Source organism: Cryptotermes secundus, unplaced genomic scaffold, assembly GCF_002891405.2.
Source record: "Cryptotermes secundus unplaced genomic scaffold, Csec_1.0 scaffold1980, whole genome shotgun sequence".
NCBI lineage: Eukaryota > Metazoa > Arthropoda > Insecta > Blattodea > Kalotermitidae > Cryptotermes > Cryptotermes secundus.
In genome coordinates this window covers 29,332-56,108 of record NW_019733873.1, presented here as the reverse complement: position 1 = coordinate 56,108, position 26,777 = coordinate 29,332, and the positions used below count along the sequence as shown (strand labels likewise).

Here is a 26,777-nt window from a genome sequence, read left to right as displayed (position 1 = left end):
GCTACCGACCGCTACCGACACATAGTGTTCTGTGGGTACAAGGAGAACTAGTCGTACAAGTGAATACAAGTGTTCCGTGGGCGTGATAGGCGTGATCGGCGTGATTTGGCGGTTTGTGTGGAAACTGTGGAAGGCTGCGGAACGTATGGCTTGTGATATGTCTTTTGTCACGTAATCATAAAGAATGAAGACAATTGCTATTTTTGGTGCTACAGGAGGTGTTGGTTTACACGCGACAGAAGTAGCTTTGAAGAGAGGTATGATTCATATTTTAATTTTGTTAATACAGTTGTAATATTAGTTTATTTCTCTGCATAATTGTTGAATCATAATTTTAGATGTGGTCTTTTTCTTACCCAGTATAATGAGTAGGATAATTGGAATAAGCAAGACTAGTGAAGGTTAATAGAATGATTATAGCAAATATCAGGACACTTTGGAAAAGGCAGAGGGGTCGAAACAGGATTACCGATTTCAAAAATTTTGGTGGAGGTTGAGAAGCAGTGAATGACCTAACAGTTCATAATGCTTGAAGGTTTAAAAATATCTTAATCTTGTAGCATAAAATGACACTTTAGTAGGCACATTCACAGCTCTGGCAGAGCGTCTATGAAAGCAGCTCCTTTCTTCCTAATGGTCACCTGTGTGTCTATAGACATGAAACAACTTGCAGGTGTACAACGTGAAGCTTATATTAAAGATCCATGATATTTATATTGGCCATCTTGTAGGGCACTCAATTTCACATGTCACTTCATTACGTGTTTCGGCATCACTGTGCCATCTTCAGGTGTGTTATTTACATCAAGCTATTACATTGCTCGCCATCATGTGTCATATATATAAATATCTAAAATGTACACTCTTCACTAACTATAATAAAATTTGTATATATCAAAATTTGTTAAAATCGATCATCTTAAACGTCATAACTCAAACTCGCGTACTACGTCATTCTTCCACTATGGGAGTCGTTCATCCTATATTTTGTGTGTATTGTGTCTTGTGATGTGTTCTTCCTTTTTGGCTGCAAGCGTTGTGATCAACTGTTGTACTCTTGAGCTGTATACAGGGCTGTTCCCATTAATTAGGATTGCTATACATCAGCATATCCTACTGTGAAGTGGCCTGTACTGTTGAGCTGTATACAGGGCTGTTTCCATTAATTAGGATTGCTATACATCAGCATATCCTGCTGTGAAGTGGCCTGTACTGTTGAGCTCCCAAAGAAGATCATCCACAACCAGGCTCTCCAGGAGAGGGGAAAGAACGCCCCCCTGCAGACACTCTCTTGCCGCAGACGCTCTCAGGATCTCTCCAGACATTGTAGCACTTATATTTCTGCATTTCAGCATGGTACAGATCCATCTGCATATTGCGAGCTCAATGCCATGCCTTTCAGCAGTCTGTTTTATTGTATCAAAGGAGGTTCTGTCAAAGGCTCCCTCTACGTCAGGGAAATATCCTCGTGTTCAGTAGCATTCTCTATGCGTGTTACTACATTATCCATTGCAGTTTCAGTAGATTCACATATTTGGTAAGCATGCTGGTTTCGGTGCAGAGGATGAATTTTCAGTGCACCTTCCCAAATATGTCTTACCACTTTCTCCATAGTTTTCAAAAGGAAAGACGATAAGCTAATAGGATGACAAGCTTTAGCCTCGGTATAATCAAGTTTCCTGGGCTTCGGAATAAATGTCAGTTTAACTTGCCTCCAGGCTGTAGGGATAATCCTATGCGCCATGCAGGCTCTAATTATGCGGCATAGGTGTGGGACTAAATGTTCCGCCCCTTGCCGCAGAAGTGCTGATACAGTACCATCTGTTCCCGCAGACTTAAATGGTTTGAAGGTATCTAACGCCCATCTGATTTTTGATTGATTGATTACCCGACCAGCCAGGTTCCAGTCTCCCCTCTTCGTTATGTATCCACATATGTCCAGGTTCTGCTGGCCCCGCTCATCAACTAAATCATCAATCAACTTTGAATCTGGGAAGTGAACTCTAAACAGTTCCTTCAGTGTTTCTTATCCAGTTTGGGTATACTTGCCATCAGGCAGCTTGATAGAGCTGGCCTTATTGGTCGCCTGTTTTGCCATGACCATCATGAGTCTGGCACTGCCTGGTACATCTTGATCTCCTGACAGTACCTCCTCCATGAGGATTGTTTGGTTTTCCTTTTTTCTTTATTTAACAGGTGAGTGTTTCCTTATAGGTGTCCCACTGCCCTGTCCTTTTCGCTATATTAAATAGCATTCTTGTTTTAACTCTTAGCCCACTCAGCTTTTTATTCCACCAAGGTGCATTCCTTGGTAAACGAGTGATCTTGGCTGGACAATTATGATAACAGGACAAGATGACGGCCCATTGCAACTGGTCAACAGATCTGTCTATGTCCCTTATCGTGTGTATATTTCGCAAAATAATCTTCAGGTTCACCTTTAGGTCGTCCTTGTACAACTCCCAGTTGGTTCTCCTGGAATACCTGAAGGTAACTTGTTGTATTATTATGTTACCTGTTTGAAAGCATATGTATCTGTGGTCTGATAAAGATGGCTCATCAGATACATGCCAATTACTCTCCAGGTTTCAAATGTTATTTGTCCCTAGTGTCAAATCAATAACCTCCTTCCTGTTACAAACTACAAAGGTAAGTTCGTTACAGTGGCTTAGAATATTCAGGTTCAAACTCACCAGAAATTCCATAAGGCTCTCTCCCCTTGGGTTAGTGCCTGTGCTCCCCCACAAGATGTGCGCATTGACATTACACCCAATGAAAAGTTGCTTTTTCCTGCTACAGCAGTAGTCTGTGATGTCCCTCATTTCCTTAGTTGGTGGTGGTTCAACTGAGTCGTATGGAAGGTAGACTGAAGCAATAATCAGCTCCCTGCTGCCTCCTCGATACATGTATGTTATCCTTACCACTGTTGCTTACCTAGAACAGAGCTCCAGCAAAGGCAAGGCATTAACATGTTTCCTGATATAAACACAGGATCTTGCATTGTTATTGGGTACAGCAGAGTAAACTATTTCCCCTGTGTTAGTTAAGCCCCTTATTTAACCCTTGTATACCCAAGGTTCCTGAATAAGTGCTATATCTTCCTTACCCTCAGCTAGTTGCTGGCACAGAGTTGCCGAGGCAAATTTGCTGTGGTGTAGGTTAATCTGAAGAAATCTCGTGTGTATGTTGTGTGTATGTGTTGGATTAGTGATCTCTTCCTGTTGGCGAGGGGTCAGTTTCATCTTATGTCCCTCCTCGGACTGGGTTCCGTGTGAAGGGGTCCCCTGATCCGTTTTGCATTGGTCTTCAGGTGGAGTGGGTATCTCATCCCCCTTCCTCCTCAGAGACCAAGTTAGAAGATACTGTATCTGGCACAGGTTCTGCCTGATGCTGAACTTCAGGATCATTCAGCACCTTAGCAGTCCTGTGTGAGAGTCCTGTGAATATTTCATAACCGGTCCTCTGTATAATGGTATGAGAGTCCCGGTCTATGAATAAGATAAGCCTCTGGCCTTTCGACTCAGATTGCCTATTGAGTACCCTCCAGTTCTCAGTATGAAGTCCTGGATTGAGGTCTGCAATCCATTTCAGCAGCTCTTCCTGATTCTGGACAACTTTGTCCCTAGTATGAAGAGCCACTTTAACAGGCTTGGGCAGGTTCCTGGCCTCAGTAGCCTTCAGCCTGGCCCCTGATTCCAGCCTTTGATTGTCAATGGCTTTGGTGAGCCATTGACCAGACTGTTGGTTGGCGCATGTATAAATAAGTGCTCCTCCCACTAGTCTGTAGGATTTCAGGTGTGGTAACTCTCCCTTTGGAGTCCTACGTAACACCTCCCCCAGTGCTTCCAGAATGGAATTCTGGTCATCTTCGGTAAACTTATCATCAGGACAAGTTTCCTTGAAGATAGCTATTATTATTATTATTATTATCATTATTATTATTATTATTAGAGGGGGTGGGTTTCCCCATGCACTTAGACCAGTTATTGGTCCATTGTGCATCCCCCTTTAATTTCTACTATCGCCATACCCTACTGGTACTGGTGTGTGCTATCAGCCCCGTTCAGCCAGCGAGGTTGGCCCTCGGTACCTNACCTCCCCCAGTGCTTCCAGAATGGAATTCTGGTCATCTTCGGTAAACTTATCATCAGGACAAGTTTCCTTGAAGATAGCTATTATTATTATTATTATTATCATTATTATTATTATTATTAGAGGGGGTGGGTTTCCCCATGCACTTAGACCAGTTATTGGTCCATTGTGCATCCCCCTTTAATTTCTACTATCGCCATACCCTACTGGTACTGGTGTGTGCTATCAGCCCCGTTCAGCCAGCGAGGTTGGCCCTCGGTACCTGAGGCATTGGAAACTACTTGGACGGGAAACTTGTTGCCTAATTTTGCTCAGACGTCTCATCTCCTAGAGACATGAGGATCTTTTACATGCTGTAAATCTACGACACGGGACCCACGGCTTAAAGTCCCTCCCGGAGGACTTGTTCCCTGAATTTTTCCGCCCTTAAAAATTCCACGACCTCCACTGGGTTTGAACCTGTGTACCTTGAGTCATGAGGTGGGAACGTTACCCCTAGACTACAGAAGCCGCTTTGAAGATAGCTACCTTTATATTGGTCAGAGCCTCCTTGTAAGTCCCTGGGCCTTTTCGGAGTTCTGGCCGTTTCTGTAGGGGTAGTGCCCTCCGACCTTGGCCTCTTAAAGGTACCGGTGGGGATTTCTCCCTGCTTGGACGAGCCTGCATTTCCTGGTTGCTGACTGGCCCCAGTTCCTGCTTTGCTTGCCCCAGCTCTTGCTTTTGTCAACTTCCGTCCAGCGCATCCAGACAAGGCTTTTTTCGCTAGATGGGGTCCCAATCCTTCTCCTGCTGCAGATGTGCTAGAGGTGGTGGTCTCCTGTAGTGGTATGTCAATACTAATGACTCCCAAGAGAGGAATCTTTGGTTTTACCTCAGGTAGGTTTCGAACCATTGGTTTGTCCCTGCCTTTGGCTGAAAGTTCAACAGCTGGTTTGCTGGTTGCACTTGGGTCTCTTAGTGGTTCACCAGAGCTTCCAGCCCCCAGCTGAAGCATTTCTCATAGGGATCCCCTTGGAGGCGGGGTCCTTCTTCAGTTTAAGGTCCTTACGACCGGTTTTTTGTTCATTCCTTTCATTTTGGTCCCACGAGTCATGGGGATTTAAAAGGTCGCCATCTGCAGCGCCCCATACTGGTGGAAGGCATAAGTACAACAGGGTGCTGCCTGGTGCCCCGAGGGGATCGTTCAAGACACTGGCTAATTACCACCCCAGTGCTGTGCAGCCCTCAGCACGATGCCTCACACCTTGGCTTAGGTGGTTTGGTCCTGTTATGAATGAAACCCTCACAAGCCTCCAGGACTAAGAGTGCCTGTTTGGGGGGGAGAGGGGTATCCCAGATGATTAAAGGGAGTGCAACATGAGGTTCCAACCAGGGCAACCTACATGAGAGAGTCGCCCCTGGAGGTGGCTTAAGAGCTCCCCCTTTCCCACCCCTCCACATGGGTTGGTCAGACCGTTCTAGAGTGTTGAGTCCTAAGGCTTGCGGCACCTTATAGGTACTCTAGGAAGACAGTTCAAATAGCCAAAGCTACTCCCATACAAGTGCTCTCCTGCATTCGTCCTGGGTACACCGTAGTGACACCCAAGAGTCATTTTGCCGCCACGTGGGAGGCTCCGATCATAATGCCATTGCCCTCTATGGGAACTTAGCCACCAGCCCTGGTAGGTCATACTGATCCAGATCCCGAGACTGTCGTTGCCCGGCGGAACCACAAGGAAGTGTCCCAACGCGTCCCTTGTCCATGATGCGGCCCCACCAAAGACACAGCCATGGTTCGGCCAACCTCAATGAGGATGGCGTCATTATCACCTGTAACATGTGACATAAGAAAGTCACAGTTACCCTGGGATCAAACCCCAGACCATTATCTAGTATGCCAGGTGTTAAAATGCCATGGCTGATAAGGTTACTCATTAAGTTTGGAAAATGAAAAATACGTAGATCTGGCCAAGTCTCATACTTTAAATCTGCACAGGAGGCCAGCAAAACACCTTAGCCATTCATACCTTCCTTTGTACAAGTAGGTAATATATGGTTTCCTTCTTCATGTAGGTTTGCAGGTAAAAGCTTTGGTGAGGGATCCCTCTAAGCTACCAGACCACCTTCGAAGCAGTATCGAAGTTATACAAGGAGATGTAACAAAGGCTGAAGATGTACAACAAACCATTGAAGGACAGGATGCTGTTATAGTTACACTGGGTACCCGTAATGATTTAGGTGTGTTATTATTCAGTGCATGGAAGATGTGTGTGTACTTGGTTCATATTCTGAACTAGAGGTGTTCATCCTGTTGCCTCGTCCATGGAAAATGTAGTTTTATATCAGTACCTTTTTAACTAGAAGTGTATACAATCACCTTTGGCATTGTATTCGAAGCAAAATTGATTGTAGCATGGTAGACCATTGTTAGTTGTTGAATACAGAACAACAGTGAAACCCATCGGACCAGAAAAACTACATTTTAACTGACTCCTTAGGCAGTGCAGTTCTCTTATAAACCCTCAGCCAGACAACAGAAAGCGCCTCGCTTCCCTGTTGCCTAGTCACTTTGTTTACAGGTGTTGCCTGTTACATCACAGTGGGAAGCGCTGCCACGTCACCGCGGGGGAGGGGGTGGAGTGTTGACTGGCCTGTTTCTGTAGCAGTGACAGCGCTCAATGTTATTATGTCACAGCTGGCTGGGGCATCCTGTATAGCGCAAATACATCACAATACATTTTCCAAAATCTTCACTCTTCTATCAGGTGTTCATGCTAAGCTTTTCTCTATAGTTGCTGAAGTCTGATTTCATTTTGCTGTTGTTGAAAAATGTAAAAACTAGAACATACTAAACTATAATTTTGCCAGTGGTTCTGTATGGGTGTGAAACTTGGTCTCTGACATTAAGGGAGGAACATGAACTGAGGGTGCTGAGGGGAATGTTTGGACCAAAGAGAGATGAAGTGACAGGAGACTGGAGAAAATTGTATAATGAGGAGTGAATGAATGAATGAATGAATGCATAAGGAGTGGTCCCTTCTGGCCCTTGCACTGTGACTCCAGTGGTCTGTTGTGCTTTTAATGAGGAGCTTCATAACTTGTACTCTTCACCAAATATACTTGGAATGATGAAGTTAAGGAGGTTGAGCTGGGTAGGGCATGTAGCACAAATGGGGACGAAGAGGAATGCATATAGGATATTGATGGGAAGGGTAGGTGGAAAGAGACCACCAGGAAGACCAAGCTATAGGTGGATCGATAACATTAAAAAGAATCTTAGAGAGATAAGATGAGGTGGTATGGACTGGATTGATCTGGCTCAGGATAGGGGCCAGTGGAGAGCTCTTGTGAACATAGTAATGAGTCTTCAGGTTCCATAAAAATATTGGGAAATTCTTGAGTAGCTGCATAGCTGGGGACTTCTCAAGAAGGGCTGAGCTCCATGGAGTTACGTAGCTGTCTTCAGCTTCTGTCTGTTCCCTCCACCACTGCTTTCAAATGTTACTCCTAAATACAGTAATTTATTTTGTCTGGCATTTCTGCTGTTTTGTTGTACACAGCCCATCTTTTGTTTTTCTTCAGACTGCCTTCTCTCTTAAAATACCAGTGTTTGGAATTTAAGTTATATTTTAAATTAGTCTCTACGGTATTTTATAACTTTGTATATTGCTTTCTGTTAATTGTTGATTGTAAAAGATGAAATAGCCAAATTATCTGAAAATAGCAATCCTGGCTTTGTTCTTCAGTGGCAAAACACATTACAATTTCATTGAGCTGTGATGTTACTAGTAGATTCTGAAGGATGATAATGATGATGATGAGGAGGAGGAGGAGGTATAACCCTCAGGATTACTTGGTTTTTGGGCTTTCTTCATCATCCTATATTCTAAAGAGCACAATGTTCAGGAAATTGGATCTGTTTCCCTCCTCAGGTGAAGGGTGAGGTTGTCGTGAAATAAAACCTCGAGGCGTATTCTTGCCACGTCATTTTATTACTCAGTGATGTAACTACATTTCAACCTAACTATAAGACAGATGTTGAGCAAGTCATTTCACAGTCAGTCCTTTCATGTTAACAACTCTCACTAGAATGTCAAAGATTAAGTGTTACTTTATGACTGGCAGCTTACCGCCAATCAGTTCGTCTTGGTGTCAGGCCCTTTGAGGCCCACAACCAGAGATTTTTTCTAACTGAACTCTTGCGGTAATAGTCCTTATGTAAGATCCTCTCAGATGAGAATATCCAAGAGTCATAGTCAAAGTCAAAGTCACATTGCGACTGATGGTCAATCAGTCAGTAAGTCTTGGTGTCGAGTCCCATTTGGGGCTCATGACCAGATATTAATTATTATCGTTTGACAGTTACGGTCGTGTTTCTGTGGGGCGCCCTCTCTGACGAGAGGACGGGTCTGTCTTTTGTATACGCTGCTGGCCCTTGCCAGCGCACTCTTACTCGGGTCCGAGTCCCTTGGGACTCGTGACCATATTTTACTGTCTCAGAATTGAGACTTCCCTTTTCGTCGCCTCCTACGACTCGCAGGGTCACGGTGGAGGTATTCGACTCCACCTCCACACAGGGTTCTTTGAACTCTGCACTGCTCCACCTAATATCCAAGAATATTCATATGCAGTGTTTTATACACAAGACATTCCCTGGTAACGAACCTTTTCAACAATACGTTCCCAGGCAACGAACCTCCATACAACAAGATGTCCCCAGGCAACGAACCTTCATTGAAGTTTATCCAGTTTCTGGGGTAACATTGTTACTGCCCGGCAAATAACACGCAACAACTAGTAGAGCAAACGCTATGCAGTCATGGATCATAAGTCAAGGAATTAAAGAGGAAAGCTGTCTCAATTCCTCACAGGGTTCAAAGACATCTGTTTTGTTGAGTCTGTTAGAAAGAATAAACCTTCCGTCACTGGACAGCACATGTCCATTAGTTGGGTAAATTGCTGCTGGCCCTCAGTAGCAGTCATTTTTGGTTCCAAGTGGTTCCAAGTCCCCCCCAAGACTCGTCATATTTTATTTCCTGTCGCATGACTGTGGGAGTCAATGCAACCTTCTACTGTTGCAATCTGTGTCAGTATTACTGTGGTATATCCGCTTGAGATTAGGGTTTGGGAAATAGCAGGAAAATGTACAATAAAAATTGTGATAATGCATGTACAGACCTGAAACTAAGACAGAAAAAGAAATGGAAAACAAATTCAACAAGCCAGATTCATAAACACTACCGCATAGGAATAATCAGAGGACATTCATGTTGTAACAGTGTATACCTACTGCTAGTTCCATCTGTGAAACCAAAACTGAACCCCAGCACTAAAATCATAGATGCCCATGTAGAGTTGGTCAGAGCATGAATGAACGAATGAATGTATGTATGTGTGTGTGTGTGTATGTGTGTATATACATGTATGTATGTATGTATAAGGGGTGGGTCCTCTCAGCCCTTGCACTGCAACCTACAGTGGTCTGTTGTGCTTTCTGTCAGAGCATGCTGACCTTAGCATCTCATAGGCAACATTCATTTAAGGAGATTTTAGTTATTTTCTGAATAATATTCGCTCTGTTATGTATTTGTTTATTATTTTTCAGGCCCTACCACAGTTTTATCAGAGGGTATGAAAAACATTATAACAGTCATGAAAGAAAATGGAATAAAATGTGTTTCAGTCTGTTTATCAGGTACGTGGCGCGTACTATAAAAATTATGCAGATTTTTATCAATCTTCATGTGGAATACAGGCATTGATTGCTATTTCTGTTGCAGCATTCTTATTTTATGAGCCAGGGAAAGTGCCAGCAAGATTCCATTATTTAAATGCTGAACATCAACGCATGCTGGACTCTCTCAAGGCCAGTGGACTGAACTGGATTGCTCTTCTGCCTCCACATTTAACAGGTGACAATCAGTATTTTGTTATGCAAATATATGGAAGAGCTTTATAGTACATTGATAATATACATCTGCCTCTTTAGCGTGTATCCACATGACTTACCTACAGCCAAATTTAATTTTAATAAGTAGTACAACTGAGAACAGTCACCTCATTTTGTGCAATTGCACAACACATTCCAGCTGGTAACCTGCCGTCTTCCTGTGTCATTAATTAATATCAAGTAATTTATTCATAGCATTTGGATTAGTATATTCTGGGTTGTAAAGAAGACAATAATCTTCGCATTTACTGCTGTGAGAACTTAAAATCATGTATTAAAACATTATTAAAAGTTATGGTTATTACATCAGCTCTGCAAATTGATTAATGAAACCTGAAAATTGCTAGTTGCTAATTGAGCATGTTTGATACAGTATACATTGTGAATATGCATTACTGTATAACCTAAATAAGTATAGCTACAGTAATATTAAATGTGGTATATGGTGGCTTATATTCTTATAGCCAAATTTATTGAAAGGGTCATTCCATATCAAAACAAAAAAGAGACATTTCCAACCTGACCCCATCATAACAGACTTTTTCTTTTTTGTGAGACTGCAGTTCCAATGGAAATAAACATTCCTGTCAAATTTTACTGCTTCATAGCAACTAGAATTTGGACAGCAAACATCCAAAGTTGAGAGAATTTTTTTTTTGGCACAAGTTTATTAGAAAAAGTGGTATGACTTCTGCCGTAATTGATACATACAGCTCATGTTATGTTCATTTCAGAGCTAATGCCCTTTCCAGTGACCTTTACACCAGAATATTCAGAACAATTATATTTGAGGGTCCTCAGATTTGACCTTTGAAGTTGTATTTCTTAGATTTTGGTATTTTAATCTGCTAATATCAAGTCAGTGGGATTGGGGTTTGTGAGACATTTTGCCACAAAGAATCACTTCACTCGTATTGATGAGGGAAGTTGAAGCAACATGTTTCTTTTAAATTCTTTGCATGTATTAATTTAACTGTGCATTTTTTTATAGTAAATACTTTCTTCATGATTTATTTAATCTGTCTTGCAGTGCATACACTCATTTAACTCCTTCTCTCCCTCGCACTACATGTTTCGGCATAATAATGCCATCTTCAGGTGCTTACTTATCCACGTCAAACCAGTTCATTGCATGCCATGTTCACACATTAAAATAACTAAAATATGTATCTATCATATTCATTGTCACACGTTACAATATTAAAATTGTTCAGGATACCACATCGCTACGTCGCCCCTCACTACGTCAGTCACGCCCATTCTCCTTTGTTGGAGCACTCCTTCACTATCTTGTGTGTTGTGCTTTTGTTGTGTTGTGCTCCTGCACAACTGAGATGCCGGAAGTTGGCTCAGGTCCTGTGAACGGACGTTCAGATCCTGTTCTTGCCAGCTGATCTGCCGTTTCATTACCAGCAGTACCTTCATGACCTGGCACCCATATCAGCTGAACTCTGCTATGTTTTGCCAGTTGTATGAGAGATTGGTGGCACTCCCACACCAGTTTTGAAGTGATCTGTTGTTTACCAAGTGTTTTAATTGCAGCTTAACTATCTGATTTGAATGTAGGTGTTCCTATTTTTATAGTTCTTGTGTAAATTCTCAACTGTGCATGTCTTAATGGCATACACTTCTGCCTGAAAGACTGCTGTGTACTGACCAAGCCTGAAACTAAGCTTCTGCCTTGTTCCATCGCAATACACACCAGCTCCAGTGCCTTTATTTGTCTTGGGACCATCTGTATAAGCTGTCCTGCTTATAACATCTTGGCATGGACCGTTCTTTTGTTGCTGTTTCCATAGCCATTACTCAGTAACAGCTATTGTATAACTGTATCTTTCGCCATCATTGCCTAGCATCAGGTCTACATGCCGCAATACTTTAAAAGACATGGGATTTAGGAGTGAGAGGACTTGGAGACTGTGTTGTGGGTAGCTGGAGAGATTGATACCATGCAATAAAATACCCAAGATTGGCTTGAGCTGGATGAGGGAGACCCTGGGTTTTAGCTTCTCACAGAAAGAAACTGCTGCATTGATATTGTTTTTTATTTATTTTTATCAGCACTACCCACATTATTAAATTTTTCATTTATTTGTTTTCTAAGTGGTTTTTATTTTGTTCTTTGGGGGTATCTTTTGCTTCATTAATATAGATTCTTGCTTAATCTGGATGACCACTCCCCCCAGTTAATCCAGATTAGTGAAGGCTTGCTGAAATGTATAAAGGCATGGCCCACTGCTTCATGTTAGTTCAGATATTTTGCATGCATCCGACACTGAGTTAACTAAGATTTGAGGTTTTCACAGTGGTGACTATGAAGAAAGCCATCTTCTGGGATGTGGTGCTGTGTAGAAATTGTGTTAACCGTGATAACAATTTTTACACAGCGCCACATCCCAGATGATGGCAACTATGAAGAACCTACACACACACACACACACACACACACACACAGTCTCGCTCTCTCTTTCTATGTTGCATCTGATAAAATACAGTTTGTGGGATGTAAGGATGCACACTGAGAGAGGCTTACTCCGACCTCACCCATATGAATTTTTAAAAAGAGAGTATACTCATAAATCTTTCAAATTGAACAACAGCAGTCATATCTATTTACATACATAGGTGAGCTAGAAAGTTTCCACAGGAATTTATTTTAAATCATGTGTTGGCTGCATTGCTTATTTGCACATAGGTAGAAGCATGAGCTCCTTACATGATTGTGAAAGGCATAAAGACATCATCAGGCAGGAAAGCATAGGTCTTGTGATCAACACAGCTAATGATTTGAAATTGATCAGGGCTCAGGATTTGTTACTAGAAACACCTTGTACGAAATATGTTGAGCATTGTGCATGTGCTTTGAACCTATCAAGAAGTCGAAGCCTGATGAATATTATCATCTGTCACACTGATAAAAGAGCCAGGATAGCTCAGTCAGTATAGCAGCTGGCTACAGGCTGAATGACAGGGCTTGGAGTTTTGAGTCCTGGTAGGGTCAAGAATTTTCTCTTCTCCACGTCGTCCAGACCAACTCTGGGGCCCACCCAGCCTTCTATCGAATGGGAACTGGGGGCTCTTTCCCTGGGGCTTGTAGCTGACCACTCACCTTCAGCTGGTGCTGAGGTCAAAAAAATGTGGATCTGTATGTCCACTCCCCCATACGCCTTGGTGTAGTGCTCAATTAGTTAAGCACATGGACAGTTTTACTTTACCTTTATCACACTGATAAATGACACTGGGCTTGCAGAGGTAACCATTAAAATAAATCTTTTGTTATAGTGTGAAATTTTAACAAAAATATGTTTTTTGTGCTAGTTATAATTTCTTAAGGTGGTACAGCTTGATACCAATAATTAAGTAATGTGAAATGCTGTGTTGATAACTGTGGTTCTTTTTTGAATAGATAATCCAAGTGGGAAATATACAGTAAGTCATGGTTCCTCGCCAGGACGGGCAATTGCTAAATGTGATCTTGCTACTTTCATGCTGGAGAGCCTTTCAGACCCAGAACATTACAACCAGTTGTGTGGCATTGCAACTGTTGCTTAACCACAGAATGTTTGTAAGTAGTTTTAACTCTAAATATTATATGACACTAGTTTCCCATAAGTAAAGTATAAAATAAAGGTTAATTAAGTTAGTGAACTATGGAGTCGTTAATCTTTTGTGTATTCCCTGTATAAGGCGCACAAAATGAATTCCTCAGTCGTGTGACCAGCATCATTGCGGCTTCGTCCTTGGGGACCTCCTGATGTGCCACCTCAGGTTCCATGTCCACTGAGGTTGGCTCCTCACATTTCAGATGTGACTCTCTCTCTTTCCTTGTCAGGCCATCATCTCTTCCCTCCTGTCTCACATGGCTTTTGTTTCTGCTTGGATGGCTTCTGTTTCTGTGTCCATCTCTTCTTGCCAGGCCCTTGTCTCAGCTATCATTTGTTCTTGGCCGGCCAACAGGTGTTCTGTCATCTGTTGAATTTCCATAATGCACAATGTAGGTACAGGATGCAATCATGAATGCAGTAATTCATCCTAATCGATCAAATCCGACCACTTCCAACACTTCTCACGTGTTTGGGGGTAACGTAACTAATGATCGTGGATTGTAGATTTGATTATTAGGTTTATTTAATGTCATTGAGTGTGGTTTTCTGTGTCTTTTTTTTATGGTTTGTTTAATGACATCAGTAGCTCAGACTGTGTAACTTCAGATGGTATGACAGTTAATGACTGATGAATTGGAAAGGTTGTTGAAGGTAGCAGTCATAGCCTTTTTCAAGGTACTGGCCTTGTATTCACCTGAAGGGATGAAGAGAACCATGACAAAGTTCAGTCATGATGGCCAGTGTCCAAGCCAAGACTTGAAAGGCAATTCTCAACTTTTTTGGTTTTTCTAAATAAATGACATTATAGGCTCCACACATGAAACTACACAGTGTCATAAACCAGAAGACCACAATCTTAATACACATAACAGCAATGTAAAATATGACCCATCTTCTTGCTTCCACCATATCTGGTTTAACTACAGCTATCAATCTGACAGCCTCACACTATCTAAATAGCTTAAGTAATGCTACATGACCAAGAGTCCATGGGAAATTAGGAAGTTTTATCCACTGAAATGTACTATATAAAGCTGGGTAGCTGACTGGCAACTTTAACCTCAGTATTGCTGCTCTTCTCATACTATAATAAAACTGGACTACCAACATTAAAGGTATAACCAAATAAAAATAAAAGTAATATTGTAACATTACATATGTGATATACAGTGATAACTCCATTCATTGTTTTCATCGGGGTCCCAGCAAAAAAAAAAAGAATAAAAATGATCAGATTTGCCTGTATGTACAAGGTTATTCATAAGTCCATGAAACGTTTTAAAAATTCACAACAAATAAACTATGCATCGGATCATGGTAATTCTTACGCCGATAGAGAATGAATCTCTCCAAGTTTTTTTAAGCCCACGCGTATAGTTGCCGTGGTTTGCTCCTAGAAGACAGTAGTAGCAAATATGGTGTTCAGTAAACGTGAGCAGTCATTTTCTATTTTGGAATATGCAAGATCCTCATCCATTGTGACTGTGCAGCGACGATTTTGAGCAGAATTCCAGAAGGCAGCACCAGTTTTCAACAGTATGAAGAAATGGTATGAGAAATTCCAGGATGAAAGCTGTCTGTGTGCAGCTCCTCAGTCAGGACGTCCAGGACCAAGTGAAGAAACTGAATCGTGTTAGACAAGCTTATGAGCACAGCCAACGCAAGTCCACTACACGTGCAAGTTTAGAGCTTGGCATCTTGCAATCAACAGTTTGGCAAATTATCCATAAGAGACTCAAGTGTAAACCCTACAGGCTTCAGCTGCATCAGCATCTCAGCAAGAATGGCGAAGTTCTGCACTGAAATGCAAGAGAGATTTGAAGTTTTCAGACACGCTCGTCTTTAGCAACAAAGCAACTTTCCATCTGTCTGGAAAGGTGAATTGATACAATGTGCACATATGGGGACTGAAAATCCCCATGTAGTCATACAGTATGTGCAAGACTCACCTAAGGTGAATGTCTTCTGTGCAATTTTGAAAAAGAATGTTTATGGACCAATTTTCTTTGCAGACCCCACAGTCACTGGGATGATTTACTTGGATATGTTGGAAAACTGGCTGATGCCCCAGTTGAATGAAGACAGTAATGATTACCTCTTCAACAAGACGGCTGTCCGGCTCACTACTATAAAGACATGCGAGGGTATCTCAATCAAGTTTTGCCACAAAGGTGGATAGGACACACAGGACAAGAAGATGACGCGTTAATGCGGTGACAACTCCGGTCCCCAGATTTAACCCCGTGTGACTTTTTCTTCTGTGTGTTTGCGAAGTATACTGTCTTTGTGCCTCCATTGGCTGCTAATCTCAGGGGCTTCACAACTGTATCACTGCTGGTGTGGCTCTGGTAAACCATGCTATGCTGACACAGGTGTGGGACGAAATGGATTGTTGCATACATGTCTGCCATATCAGCAGATATGGTCACATTGAGCATCTGTGATCTATGTAAAAAAGAAAAAAAAACTTTGTGAGTTTATCTCTATTTCATTGTAATAAAATCTGGTATCCATTGTGTAGTTTATTTATTGTAAATTTTCAAAATGTTTCACGGACTTATGAATAACCCTGTATTTACTAAATCAAAAAACGTACATTAATGATATTTCGACTTGCAAGTCCAGTTTGCATTACTTCTTAAAATACTCATTTGTTAATTGCACCTTTCCTTTCAAACTGAATAATAACCTTTCAGTGTTAACAATGTTCACATGGTCTCATTTGGTGATGTCGTGAGCATATGCGAATGCTCTCATTGACTCAAATGCATGAGATGCTTCGTAAAACTCAGCAATGGTTTCGACTCGGCTTCATCGTCATCACCACCATCACGTTGCCTGTCCTTCACACAACTTCCACTTCCCACCACACAACACATTTCTTCCATACACAGCACACCGCACATCGTGAGCTCCTGGTCCACAGACACACAGGCGTCAAAGTCCATGCCAGCAGTGCTTTACCCCAGCTGAACCCAGTTTTCATCTTGCGTGATGTCTTCCTCACCACTTCCATCGACCTCTGTCACATCTGACCCATCTTGATTCTTCACATGGCCGCACTTCACAAAACAGTTCTGGATTGTGGACTGGGTCACTTGTTGCCATGCTGAAACAGTAAAGTGAATGGTGCACAGGTTGGGCCCCCTTCCCTGTATCCATCAAACATACAGCCCTCTGCACTAGCTGCTTCCTGTACGCCCGCTTGAAACACTTGGTCAGTCCCAATTCAAGAGACTGTATGACAGTAGTGCAGTTTGGGTGGTAAAAGACCACCGTTACATTCCTCAAAGAGGATGTGTCTTGAGAATGAGCAGCACAGTTCTCTACAAAGAGGAGGGTTTTCCTGTGGAGTGCACCAAATGGTGCATCAAAAGCACGCAGAAATTTTCTGAAAATCTCTGACATCATCCATACTTTTGAGATGGCATAGTAGGTCACAGGTAGCTTCTTTACGTTTTTTAAACACTGTGGTTTTGTGGACTTTACAATAACCCTGGGTACTGATTCGTTTGAGCCATCGCTGTTCGTGCACAGTAGTACCATGAGTTGCTCCTTCGCACTATATCCTCCATGGCAGGTCTCTTCTTTCAGTGCTAGCATTCAGTGTGGCAGGCAGTTGAAAAAGAGGCCCGTTTCATTTGCAGTATAGTTGTTCCAAGACTTGTAGCCCTCTGGCAGATCTGGAACTCTTTCGAATCAAAGGTCTGCGGGATTGGTGTCCACAGCAGCATTCTCCCTGATCAATTTATCAAATAGCATACTGTGGCATTGCTTGATGCAGAATATCTGTTTGAAGCTGAAAAGTTCTGAGTCCCCATTCTTGTTGGTATTTTGAGGGATTTCTCCCACAGGATGGCCCCACCCACAGGAATGCGTGATGCTTGGGCCTGCTGGTACCAGCTGCAGCTTGCTGTAGGTCAGCTCCTTGCCCATCTTCCTTTCCTCCATGATAATCGAATTTAGGGTAGGTGGTAGCAGGCCTAGTCACTTGGCTATGTCAGCCCTCTTGTTTGATGGGGTTTTCTCCATCACTTTTATGATACGTAGTCGTTCTTCTAAAGTCCGAACTTGTTTCACAGGAAACTCCATGTGGGAGAAATTTTTTTTAAAGATAATGGCGTTAAAAACACGAAGCACTGAAGAGGATTGAACATGTGATGAACTGCATACTCAGCTAGGCAGACGCGTGAACTGAAATGATTCACACTAACATGCAGGAAAGCTTACCCAGCTTGACCAGGCTTTCGCCAGCCCCTTTCCCTCCAGCTCATTGTCTGGTTGGTAACACATGCTCAAGGTTGCATAGCACACAGCTAATGGTATAGAGCCAAAACTGCAACTTGTTATGCCACACTCCAAAAACATTAACTGCTGTTACTACTACCACCAATGCATACTACCATTTGCGTATGTCGTGTTGCTCGTTCTTAAAAACAATCAATCCGGGATTAACATTCTTTGAGACTAAAAATTCTAACCAGTAGATGCAGGAAAACGATGGACAACTGGTGCAGGGTTTCTTTCCATGGTTTAAATGTGATTTGTTCAGGGACCGCAGAAATTGAACGATTGATCTGGGAAAGTGACGTATCCGAGAACAACAGATTGAGGTTTTACCATATAAACTTAATTCCTTACAGATACATAGAATGCATCATTTGGTATTTATTATTTAACAAAACTTTTTGAAGGCCTGATTCTGCACTTTTCATTCGGTACTGAAAATGGTTTTACACAGTGACATGGATATGTAGCTTGTATAAGATGGAGGAGGTAAGAAATGTATGCAGACTACTGATGGTAAACAGCTACTTGAAGAGGCTGAAAAGGGGATGAGAGAATAATATTAAGGTGGATCTAAGGGATATAGTTTTGTGAGGATGGGATATAAATGAAACTGGCTCAGGAATGTGTCAAATAATGAACAGGTTTTGTATTAGTATTAAACCTTCAGGTTATTCATTTAGTATAGTAGGCCTCTGCACAAGTTTACACATGGATAAACTATGTCTTTGCTCTTTGTCCCATTTACAAATACATGACTTTGAGTAATCAGTGAAATATCTTTGTTGTAACAGGGTAATTGTTTTTAGGAAATGCTGTGGAGCAGAACATTCAGAAAGTCGCTGGAACCAAGGATGGAAATGCTTCTTCCAGGTCTTCTCTTTTAGCAAAACTGAGTCACTTCATAGACAGTGAAATGGAGTCTCTTCTATGGTTGTGGTGTGAAACATATTCACGTATAGTGTATGTGCAGCTTTAACAAATGTAATTGTTATATTTTACAGTAGTAGCATGATGAACCTTGTGATGCAGGTTCTTAAAATTTTATGCAATAATTAATAATTCTGTGCCATATATAAGAATGGTTTGATGACTTCAGATGAGAAAGGGTTGCCTGTCAGTGTATATCTTGGTCCTCTTTCATTATCAGACTAGTACCCTATTTTCAAACTGTGTTGAACAATGTGTGACCAAGAAGGCTGGTCTGGAGGTGATACTCTGGGCTTGTATTGAGGAGGTGCTCAGTTTGAATCTTGGCCAGGGCACTGGCTATCCAGAATTTGTTGTGGTTTTCCTAAGTCCCTCATGGCAATGATAGGGTAGTATCTGAATTAGGCCATAAGTGCATCCTTCCAAATCCTTTCCAATTCATCTGTCACCCTACCATCTGAAGCTGTTTTCTACATGTTGACAGCATCATTAAATGACACAAAAAAACAAGGTGTTTCCAGGGTTCTGTGATGACATATCAATCATCCACAGCATGTATATTATAGTTATTAGTGTTCGTATACTTTTGGTTCTCCATTCTGTATAATTCCTCTGAAAACAATGTTGCCTTCATCATGTATATGCGGCAGATGTTTTTAGTTTTATTTTCCTTATATTTTGTCATACGAGACTTTGCTGTTTTGCCTTCCTTCATACCTGCTCTTCCCTATCCCTCATTGTTTTGTTCTGGCATGGGTTTCTGCTTGTATTTTCAAAGCCAGAAGTGTTTTTCAGTCCAAACAGATTTGTATAATTGTTGTATATGAATTTTCCAACTGTTAGTTCATGGAAATTCTACTGATCTCCTGTAGGTAAATAGCATTAGAATACTATTTAACTGAGAAACTGGATGTAATCATTGAACATTTAGCAGCCTGCATGCAGATAAACAGTTCACTGGTACAGACTGCATTTGAGTTCTGAGGTGTGAGTTTAATGCCTCATTGGAATTATTTTTATTGTTACACAAACTGAAGCAACTATATCTTTAGTGTGTTTATTGGCAAGGTTGCATTAATATTTCAACCTCAGGATGCAAAAAACATATAGTTATAAATTCCAATTTTAGGATTCTCACTTCATCTCTGTGCAGTTCCATCCATATATTGAATTTACATTTCAATGAGCTTTGTGTCTTCTTATTATTTATTTTACACTACATGTTTAGGCCTAAATGACCATCATCAGGTATATAAGATTGTAGATGAAAACTGCTGCTCTGTTCTTACTCGGTTGTATTCTGCATTTTATGAGTAATTTAAAATGCTTATAAAATCTTTTATAGGTTACTTTTCCTTGCACCTGTTGTGGGTCTGGTGCATCTGTAATATGTAATAATATTCCACACTAGGTACAAAAAACAGGCCATTAGAAATAATAATAGTAATTTGGGATACACAAGCCACATTTTACACACGGGGTATACATGTATATCACCCAGTGTTCACAAAGTTTTATATCTCAATATAACATTCCTACACTCTCAACACAGAAACCTGAAATGGATTATTTGGTCTTCATTAGGGTCTGAGCTCTACTTCTGTAATACTGTGTATAAGGGGTATAAAACACAAGCTGCTCTTCATGCTTTTACTCTGTAAAATCATAAAGTAACATCTTGTTTCTTTACCAAAGAGGCAGAATACAGAGAATTAGGAGTAATTTGTCAGTAAAACTGATGAATATCCACAGGCATTAACATACTGATAAACATTTATGGAAATGAAGACATGAATAAAGCACAGATTATAAGACAATAAATGATCTGGCGAAATACGAACTGATTCAGATACAGAAAAATAACTCAGAAGTTAGAGAAGAACTGTGAGATATTAATAAGGCTGCATGGAAAGAAAAAAAATCTTTATTACTATGACATTCAATTACACAGTCTAGTACAGAACTACAAGAATGACAACCATAAGAGGGGAATAAACAGTTCACTCTATAAAACTTAAAGCTTCTAGGAGTTTATAACTTCCTGGGGGCAGGCTATATAATTTGGTAGTTTCTGTATCTTCACTGGACACAACGGTCTCCTTGTCATCATATTCTATCATAGAGACGATAACCTCGCCTCCTCCAGCTTTCTGTTTCAGGGGGTCATCCTCTTTGCTGCACAATGGTTGGCTGGCATTCTGGGTCACTTTCTTGGGTCTGGTGTCCACTGTCAGAAGCCGAAACAAGCCATCTTCATCTTGCTTGTACCTGCAACAGTTGAGCTGAGTTACAATAATAATACTTTACCTCCAAGGTTCCAGCAAGTACACCACAGAACTATTTTGAGACACACTTCAAACAACTGGGTCCAAGATTTTCAACACTGAGGAATCACTACACTTATATGTCTGAAACTATTAAGTTTTATGTTACTTAAATGATTTTTTATTTGAAGGAATGTGGTTGGAGTTTTCATCTCATAATCAATCTCATACTTTCAGATGGAAGTTTTCATCAAATGAATCTGCCTCTGGAATTAACAGCCCAGCTGATTAACAAGGAGTTCTGAGCAGAACTCATAAAGCCCACTTCGTTATTTCATATGATGCTGGTCCTACAGATCTATTATTATTACAGGGTAGGGCGCAGAAACTTCCTTTTTTTGAAGGCGAATAAAAGAAAAATTATTGCTGATAGACAAAATTTATGTTTAGCTAATGAAAGAACATACTTTAAAGTTTTAAATCATGTAGTTTTAAACAAAATATCTTGAAGGTGGTGACCACCGTTCTCTATGCACGGATGCAACTGTTTTGTGAAGTTCCCCTCTGCACGTTCCAACATGTGCACTGGAATTTGGGCTACTTCCTGCCAAACAACATTCTTCAGCTGAAGCAGGTTTGTGGGGCGATGTTTAAAAACCTCTGCTTTGAGGTATCCCCATAAAAAAAGTCACATGGCGTTAGATCACATGAGTGCGCTGCCCACAGGATGTCACCTCGAAGTGAGATGAGCCATCCGGGGAACGTTGTCCTCAAAACTGTCATCGAAGCTCGGGCTGTGTGGGCTGTGGAACCAGACATTTCCTAGATGAATTTCTTCAACAGTTGGTTTGAAAAAGTTTTTAATCGTGTCCACATATTGCTGTGAATTGACAGTAACTGCATGATTGTCTTCTTAAAAAAAAAATAAGGGCCAATAACTCCAACTCGACAACGTACACCATACTGTCACCTTATCACTGTGAAGTGGCCTCTGATGGAGCTCTCTGGGATTGTTACTACTCCAATAGCGCATATTCTGCTTGTTGACATATCTGGATAGGTGAAAATGTGCCTCATCACAAAAGAAAACAAGTGCGTCAGGGGGTAAAGTTTCCAATAACGTTTCGCACGCTGTTATTCGGTTCTGGAAATCACGTGGTGACAATTCTTGTACAACAACCATCTTATAGGGATGGAAATTAAGATGTTCGTGAAGAATGCAGCGCATTGAACGACTGGATATGTCTAGGGCGACTGCATGTTTGCAAGCGGAGTGGCTTGGAGATCTCAAAATCGACTGTCGGAACTGCTTCCACATTTTCTGGCATTGTAACGGTCCGTTGTCATCCTGATGATTTTTTCACCACACTCCTGGTTGTCCTAAAGTTCTCTACCCACAAAACAATCGATTTCTGGTCAGGAACCGGACATCTGGGCTTAATTCCAAAGTGAGTACGGAATGCACGCTGCACCGCCACGTAGGAATGGTTGTTCGAAAAATAGGCTTCGACAGCAAACGCACGCTGCTCACTCATCCACCTCATATTTCCTACTGAGGGGTATTAGACAGAAACTTCTGTGACTGCTGCGTTCGCCAAGCCTATCCAAGCCTCCCTTCACAATGCATCTTCACAAAAAGGAAGTTTCTGCACCCCACCCTGTATTATTGTACAGAACTTATTATGTATAGATTCTGTCTACCTTAAATCTTTTGGATGCAGCCTTAAATTTCACGCCAATGTCCGTGTTTGTAACTGCTGACTTACAAACAATATTCCATACTTAATGTGTGGGTACTGTACTTTGTATGTAAAAGAAGTTTCCCCTGTACCAAGAGCATGGGTTCTGGGTAATGAAGGTCTCTGTTCCTATTATGCATAAAACTGCCATTCAGCTCACTTTGAACAAGTCTCTAAATAATTGTCTTTCTTCAGTTTGTGTTGAAATCTCAAATTTTCCCTTAATCTACTGTGTAAAACCACTACTAAAAGTCTCTTAAGTAACATGAAATACCAACAGTTTTTGGTTTCCTTTTCTAAATCCAGAAACTTTCATGTCTTTAGCAGAAAATTCCATTGTTGTAACACTGATCCCAAAAGCTGCTCTTGTTACTGTGACAGATTTAAATTACACGCAAAATCATTACTAGGTTTGGTTCATTACATCAGGTGCTGCACCTGGTTAATTTGGTGGGTTATGAGTTGGATCCGATAATGTAAATGTACCTTTCATCATCCTGTAGTCTGTAATTGTGGATCATAATTGCATGGCACAGGAACAGCCAAATCATTGTGGCATATATATGAATCTAGATGGAACATCAGGGATATTCAATTTAATGCTGTTTCTTGCATGACACCCAATTTTTCAAGAAAAACTGACCATTTCCATCTAGTGCCAAGAATGCCTGGAATGTATCTCCACTCTTTCATGTGCCTCCTGTATGTGATAATTAATTAGACACTAGGGAACTTTACCTTAGGCAATTAACTACTGAATCACTGTATGTAGGTATGAGAAATTTGGTGTAGTCGTATGGATTATAATTGTATCCGTGCAGTTTGAATGAAAATGGTTTCAGGAAACAAATTATAAACACAGCAACAATGTGAACACTGTAGCGTTATATCTGATAAATGTAAAATAATGAAAATCTACATTAGCATAAATTTGTCACAACTTATCACCATTACATCAGTAGAATTATACTTGGGGGAAAAAAGTGCTGAAGTTAGAAAGTGCCACAAATTCTTCCTGTAATGTCTGTATTCTTGTGGGAATGTAGGGCTCACACCTGCATCACAGGCGTAGTGATTTCTGTGGCAAAGTTATAGTGCAGTGTTATCCTAACACAGCAAAAGTAACTTCTTGTGATTTGTACCAACCTGAATCTGTACTGGCCTGACGGCTGGCAGATGCTGTGCTTAATATAAAGGTGGTGCGTGAGCAGGGAGCCACGTCGGAACAGGCTGTCACATATGTGGCAGCAGTACTGCGGCTGATCACATCCAAGGTGGTGCTAAAACACCAACAGCATAAAGCAACATATTATGATTTCATGCAGAAATTAACTTTCAGATCAATGACGAAACACAACAGTATATGCATGACATAAATTCTGTAGTACAGATATTGTTAAAAAAAAAGAAGAAGAAGAAGCTAAAGCTGTCCCTGTAAGAGACTGTAAAGGCCCATAGGGGTATGAGAGGTCTATGCTCCCACATCTTCTAGACAATCACCTCACAGACGGCGGTGAGGCTGTGAGCCTTACGTGTCATCCACCCTTCATCCCCCAGTAATCTTAGTGGTACTCATTTCTGTTAGGGGCTTAGTCAACCCCAGGGCCATACTGCAGCTGGAGGGATTATGAAAATTGAAACAATTCAATGACCTCATCTGGAACTGAACCCATGACCTTTCAGCTTGTGGCATAGTGCCTCAACCAATTACACTACTGCGTGCCCCACAAATATTGTACCCACACTCCCCAAGCCAGAAATAAATTACTCATACCAGTCAACAATCACAGAAATAAACAAAAGTCAGAATTCCAGTATCAGTGAACTACTTTGTGGACAGAAACTATAACCTCCTCGATTTAACCTCTAAATGAGCCTCTTCATAACAAGTTCAAGCGACATGCCACTGTTCCAATAGCAGCATTAAGTACGTACAATCCTGATGCAGTGTTTGCTTCACTGATCCTGGTTCAATGATTTGATAGCACACTTTGCCATGAGTGGTGTAATTTACATACAACAATGATAATGGTGTCCTAGAGGGTGGAACAAGAAATCCCTCTCCCCACATCATTTCACCATGAAACAGGAAGCCTGTTATATATGAAATTTGAAGTGAATGGACTATTTCATGGAGATTCAAATAGAAAGCACATGAATACCATGAGGATGTGCAGCACCAGTTATCAAGCTGGCAAAAAAAGTGACTAGATACAAAGCTGTGACTGAAGCCTGTTTTCTATTTTCCAAAACAGAAACTATTATGGCATGGCAGACTGACAGACACAGTTTCAACAGAATAGTTCAGTTTTGGAATGACAGTCTCCTCGAACTGCAAGCATTCCTACCAATCAGAATACTGATGCTCAATGTCAATGCAACAAAACTAGCAAACATCAACAAAGACAAAACAAAAGGCTTTATGAAGATAAATTTCAATTTCTGGTGAGGAGTTCAGCTCCAAAGTTTCTTCATACAATGAAATAACATGCAAGTTAACATACCTTCTCATAATGCCTGCGAAGCCCATAAGCGCTGCGACATGAGAAATTGCACTGTTCCTCCACACAGTGGTAAAGTGGGTTAGGGCAGTGTTTGTTCAAGTGCCGCTTCATGTCCCAGTGTGTCTTGGCTCTGAAACAAAATATACATCAAACAAATTACTCTGTTAACTTTCATTTTCAGATCTCTTCCAGCAACCAGAGTGCCAGTTAACTTCTATAAGTATCACAATAAATATTCATTAAATCAAATATGTGCTAAAGATATTGTGACATGTTGCGCAACGGAGGTCCCCTACCTCCCCAGCGGCACGTGGCGGTAACGTAGCGCTCTCGTTACTATGGTAATAGGCGAGTAACAGGCGAGTCATCACCCCGCCACTCTCCCCACGGTGACGTAAGACGGCGTGAGGTAACAGCGTTGCTAGGCTATACACAAACATGGCGACGTGGCACCGATTCCTACTGTGACAAGGCACTCATTACGCAACAGGCAAACACTGCGGCTATATAAGGGAACTGCATAGCCGTCAGAGTTAGTGAACGAGTAGCCGTCCCCGGAGACAGTTAGTGTGATAATCAGTGACAGTTTGTGATAACTGAGGATTAATTGAGAGTGTGTAACACAGTGACACTTATATACCTCCCGTACTGTGAAACGTGTAGACTACTGACAATAGAGTGAATTGAATATTGCGAATAGGGTTATAAAGTGTGAAACCCCGCAACGTTGTTATAATTAATTGTAGCTGAGATTTGTAGGTTGTTGAATAAACCAGTTAACAATCCGAGCGGCGTCTTCAGTAACAACAGAGTGAACTGAACATTGCGAATAGGGTTATAAAGTGTGAAACCCCGCAACTGTGTTATAAATAATTGTAGCCGAGATTTGTAGGTTGCTGAATAAACCAATTAACAATCTCTACGGTGTCTTCAGTAACAAAACACGTTACAATATAATCTGAAATCAAATTACATTAAGTATTTCTGACTATTAAATTTTGTTCAGATTCCATGAGTCTTTTTGAGAAGTTTTATAAAATTTAATTTCTTCATAAAAGCACACTTTAAGCAGGAATGTCACAAATGGCTCTGTAGAGTCAAGATGTGAGCAGAAATGACTTGCAGTGACAAGAGGCACACAGTTTGCTTCACTGAGAAAGTCATTAGTTCACAGACAAAGTTAATGTGCTGCTTGTGTGCTCCTTGCTATCACATCAATAGTACAAAACAAATGTCTTCCTCAAAGTGATATGCTACTTTGAGGGCCAGTCACAAGTGATTTTGGGTTATTTAACACTGTTTTGACTGCCTATCAGATGAGATGTGCAGATGACCATAAATGCTGAATTGAAAATCGTTAATGAGTATCTGAAAAGATTTCATTATTCATCTGGAGAGACACCAACCACAATTGGGATGGCCAATAT

General features: G+C 41.2%; 2 protein-coding genes across 7 annotated transcripts in view; one reads left to right on the top strand and one right to left on the bottom strand.

The window, feature by feature from the left end:
• Positions 1-84: 84 nt before the first annotated feature.
• Positions 85-21,547, top strand: LOC111868350 (flavin reductase (NADPH)). Of its 4 annotated transcripts, none has more exons than XM_023858919.2 (6): positions 85-257; positions 6,145-6,309; positions 9,677-9,766; positions 9,852-9,983; positions 13,428-13,586; positions 21,345-21,547. In XM_023858919.2, the coding sequence occupies exons 1-5, from the start codon at positions 185-187 to the stop codon at positions 13,571-13,573; spliced, it is 606 nt and encodes a 201-aa protein (XP_023714687.1). In that variant the 5' UTR covers positions 85-184; the 3' UTR covers positions 13,574-13,586; positions 21,345-21,547. The 4 variants fall into 4 exon arrangements, with proteins under 4 accessions (XP_023714687.1, XP_023714685.1, XP_023714686.1 ...); XM_023858917.2 differs by lacking the exon at positions 21,345-21,547 and adding an exon at positions 18,723-19,485; XM_023858918.2 differs by lacking the exon at positions 21,345-21,547 and adding an exon at positions 18,708-19,485.
• The window catches only part of LOC111868347 (histone H4 transcription factor), a 19,899-nt gene continuing 12,408 nt past the window's right edge, over positions 19,287-26,777 (bottom strand). For all 3 annotated transcript variants that reach the window (XM_023858912.2, XM_023858914.2, XM_023858913.2), the window contains exons 7-9: positions 25,351-25,480; positions 23,993-24,126; positions 19,287-21,111 (exon numbers count right to left, since the gene is read on the bottom strand). In XM_023858912.2, the coding sequence (XP_023714680.1) occupies positions 20,844-21,111; positions 23,993-24,126; positions 25,351-25,480 (532 nt within the window). In that variant the 3' untranslated portion in view covers positions 19,287-20,843. The remainder of the gene's footprint in view (positions 21,112-23,992; positions 24,127-25,350; positions 25,481-26,777) is intronic.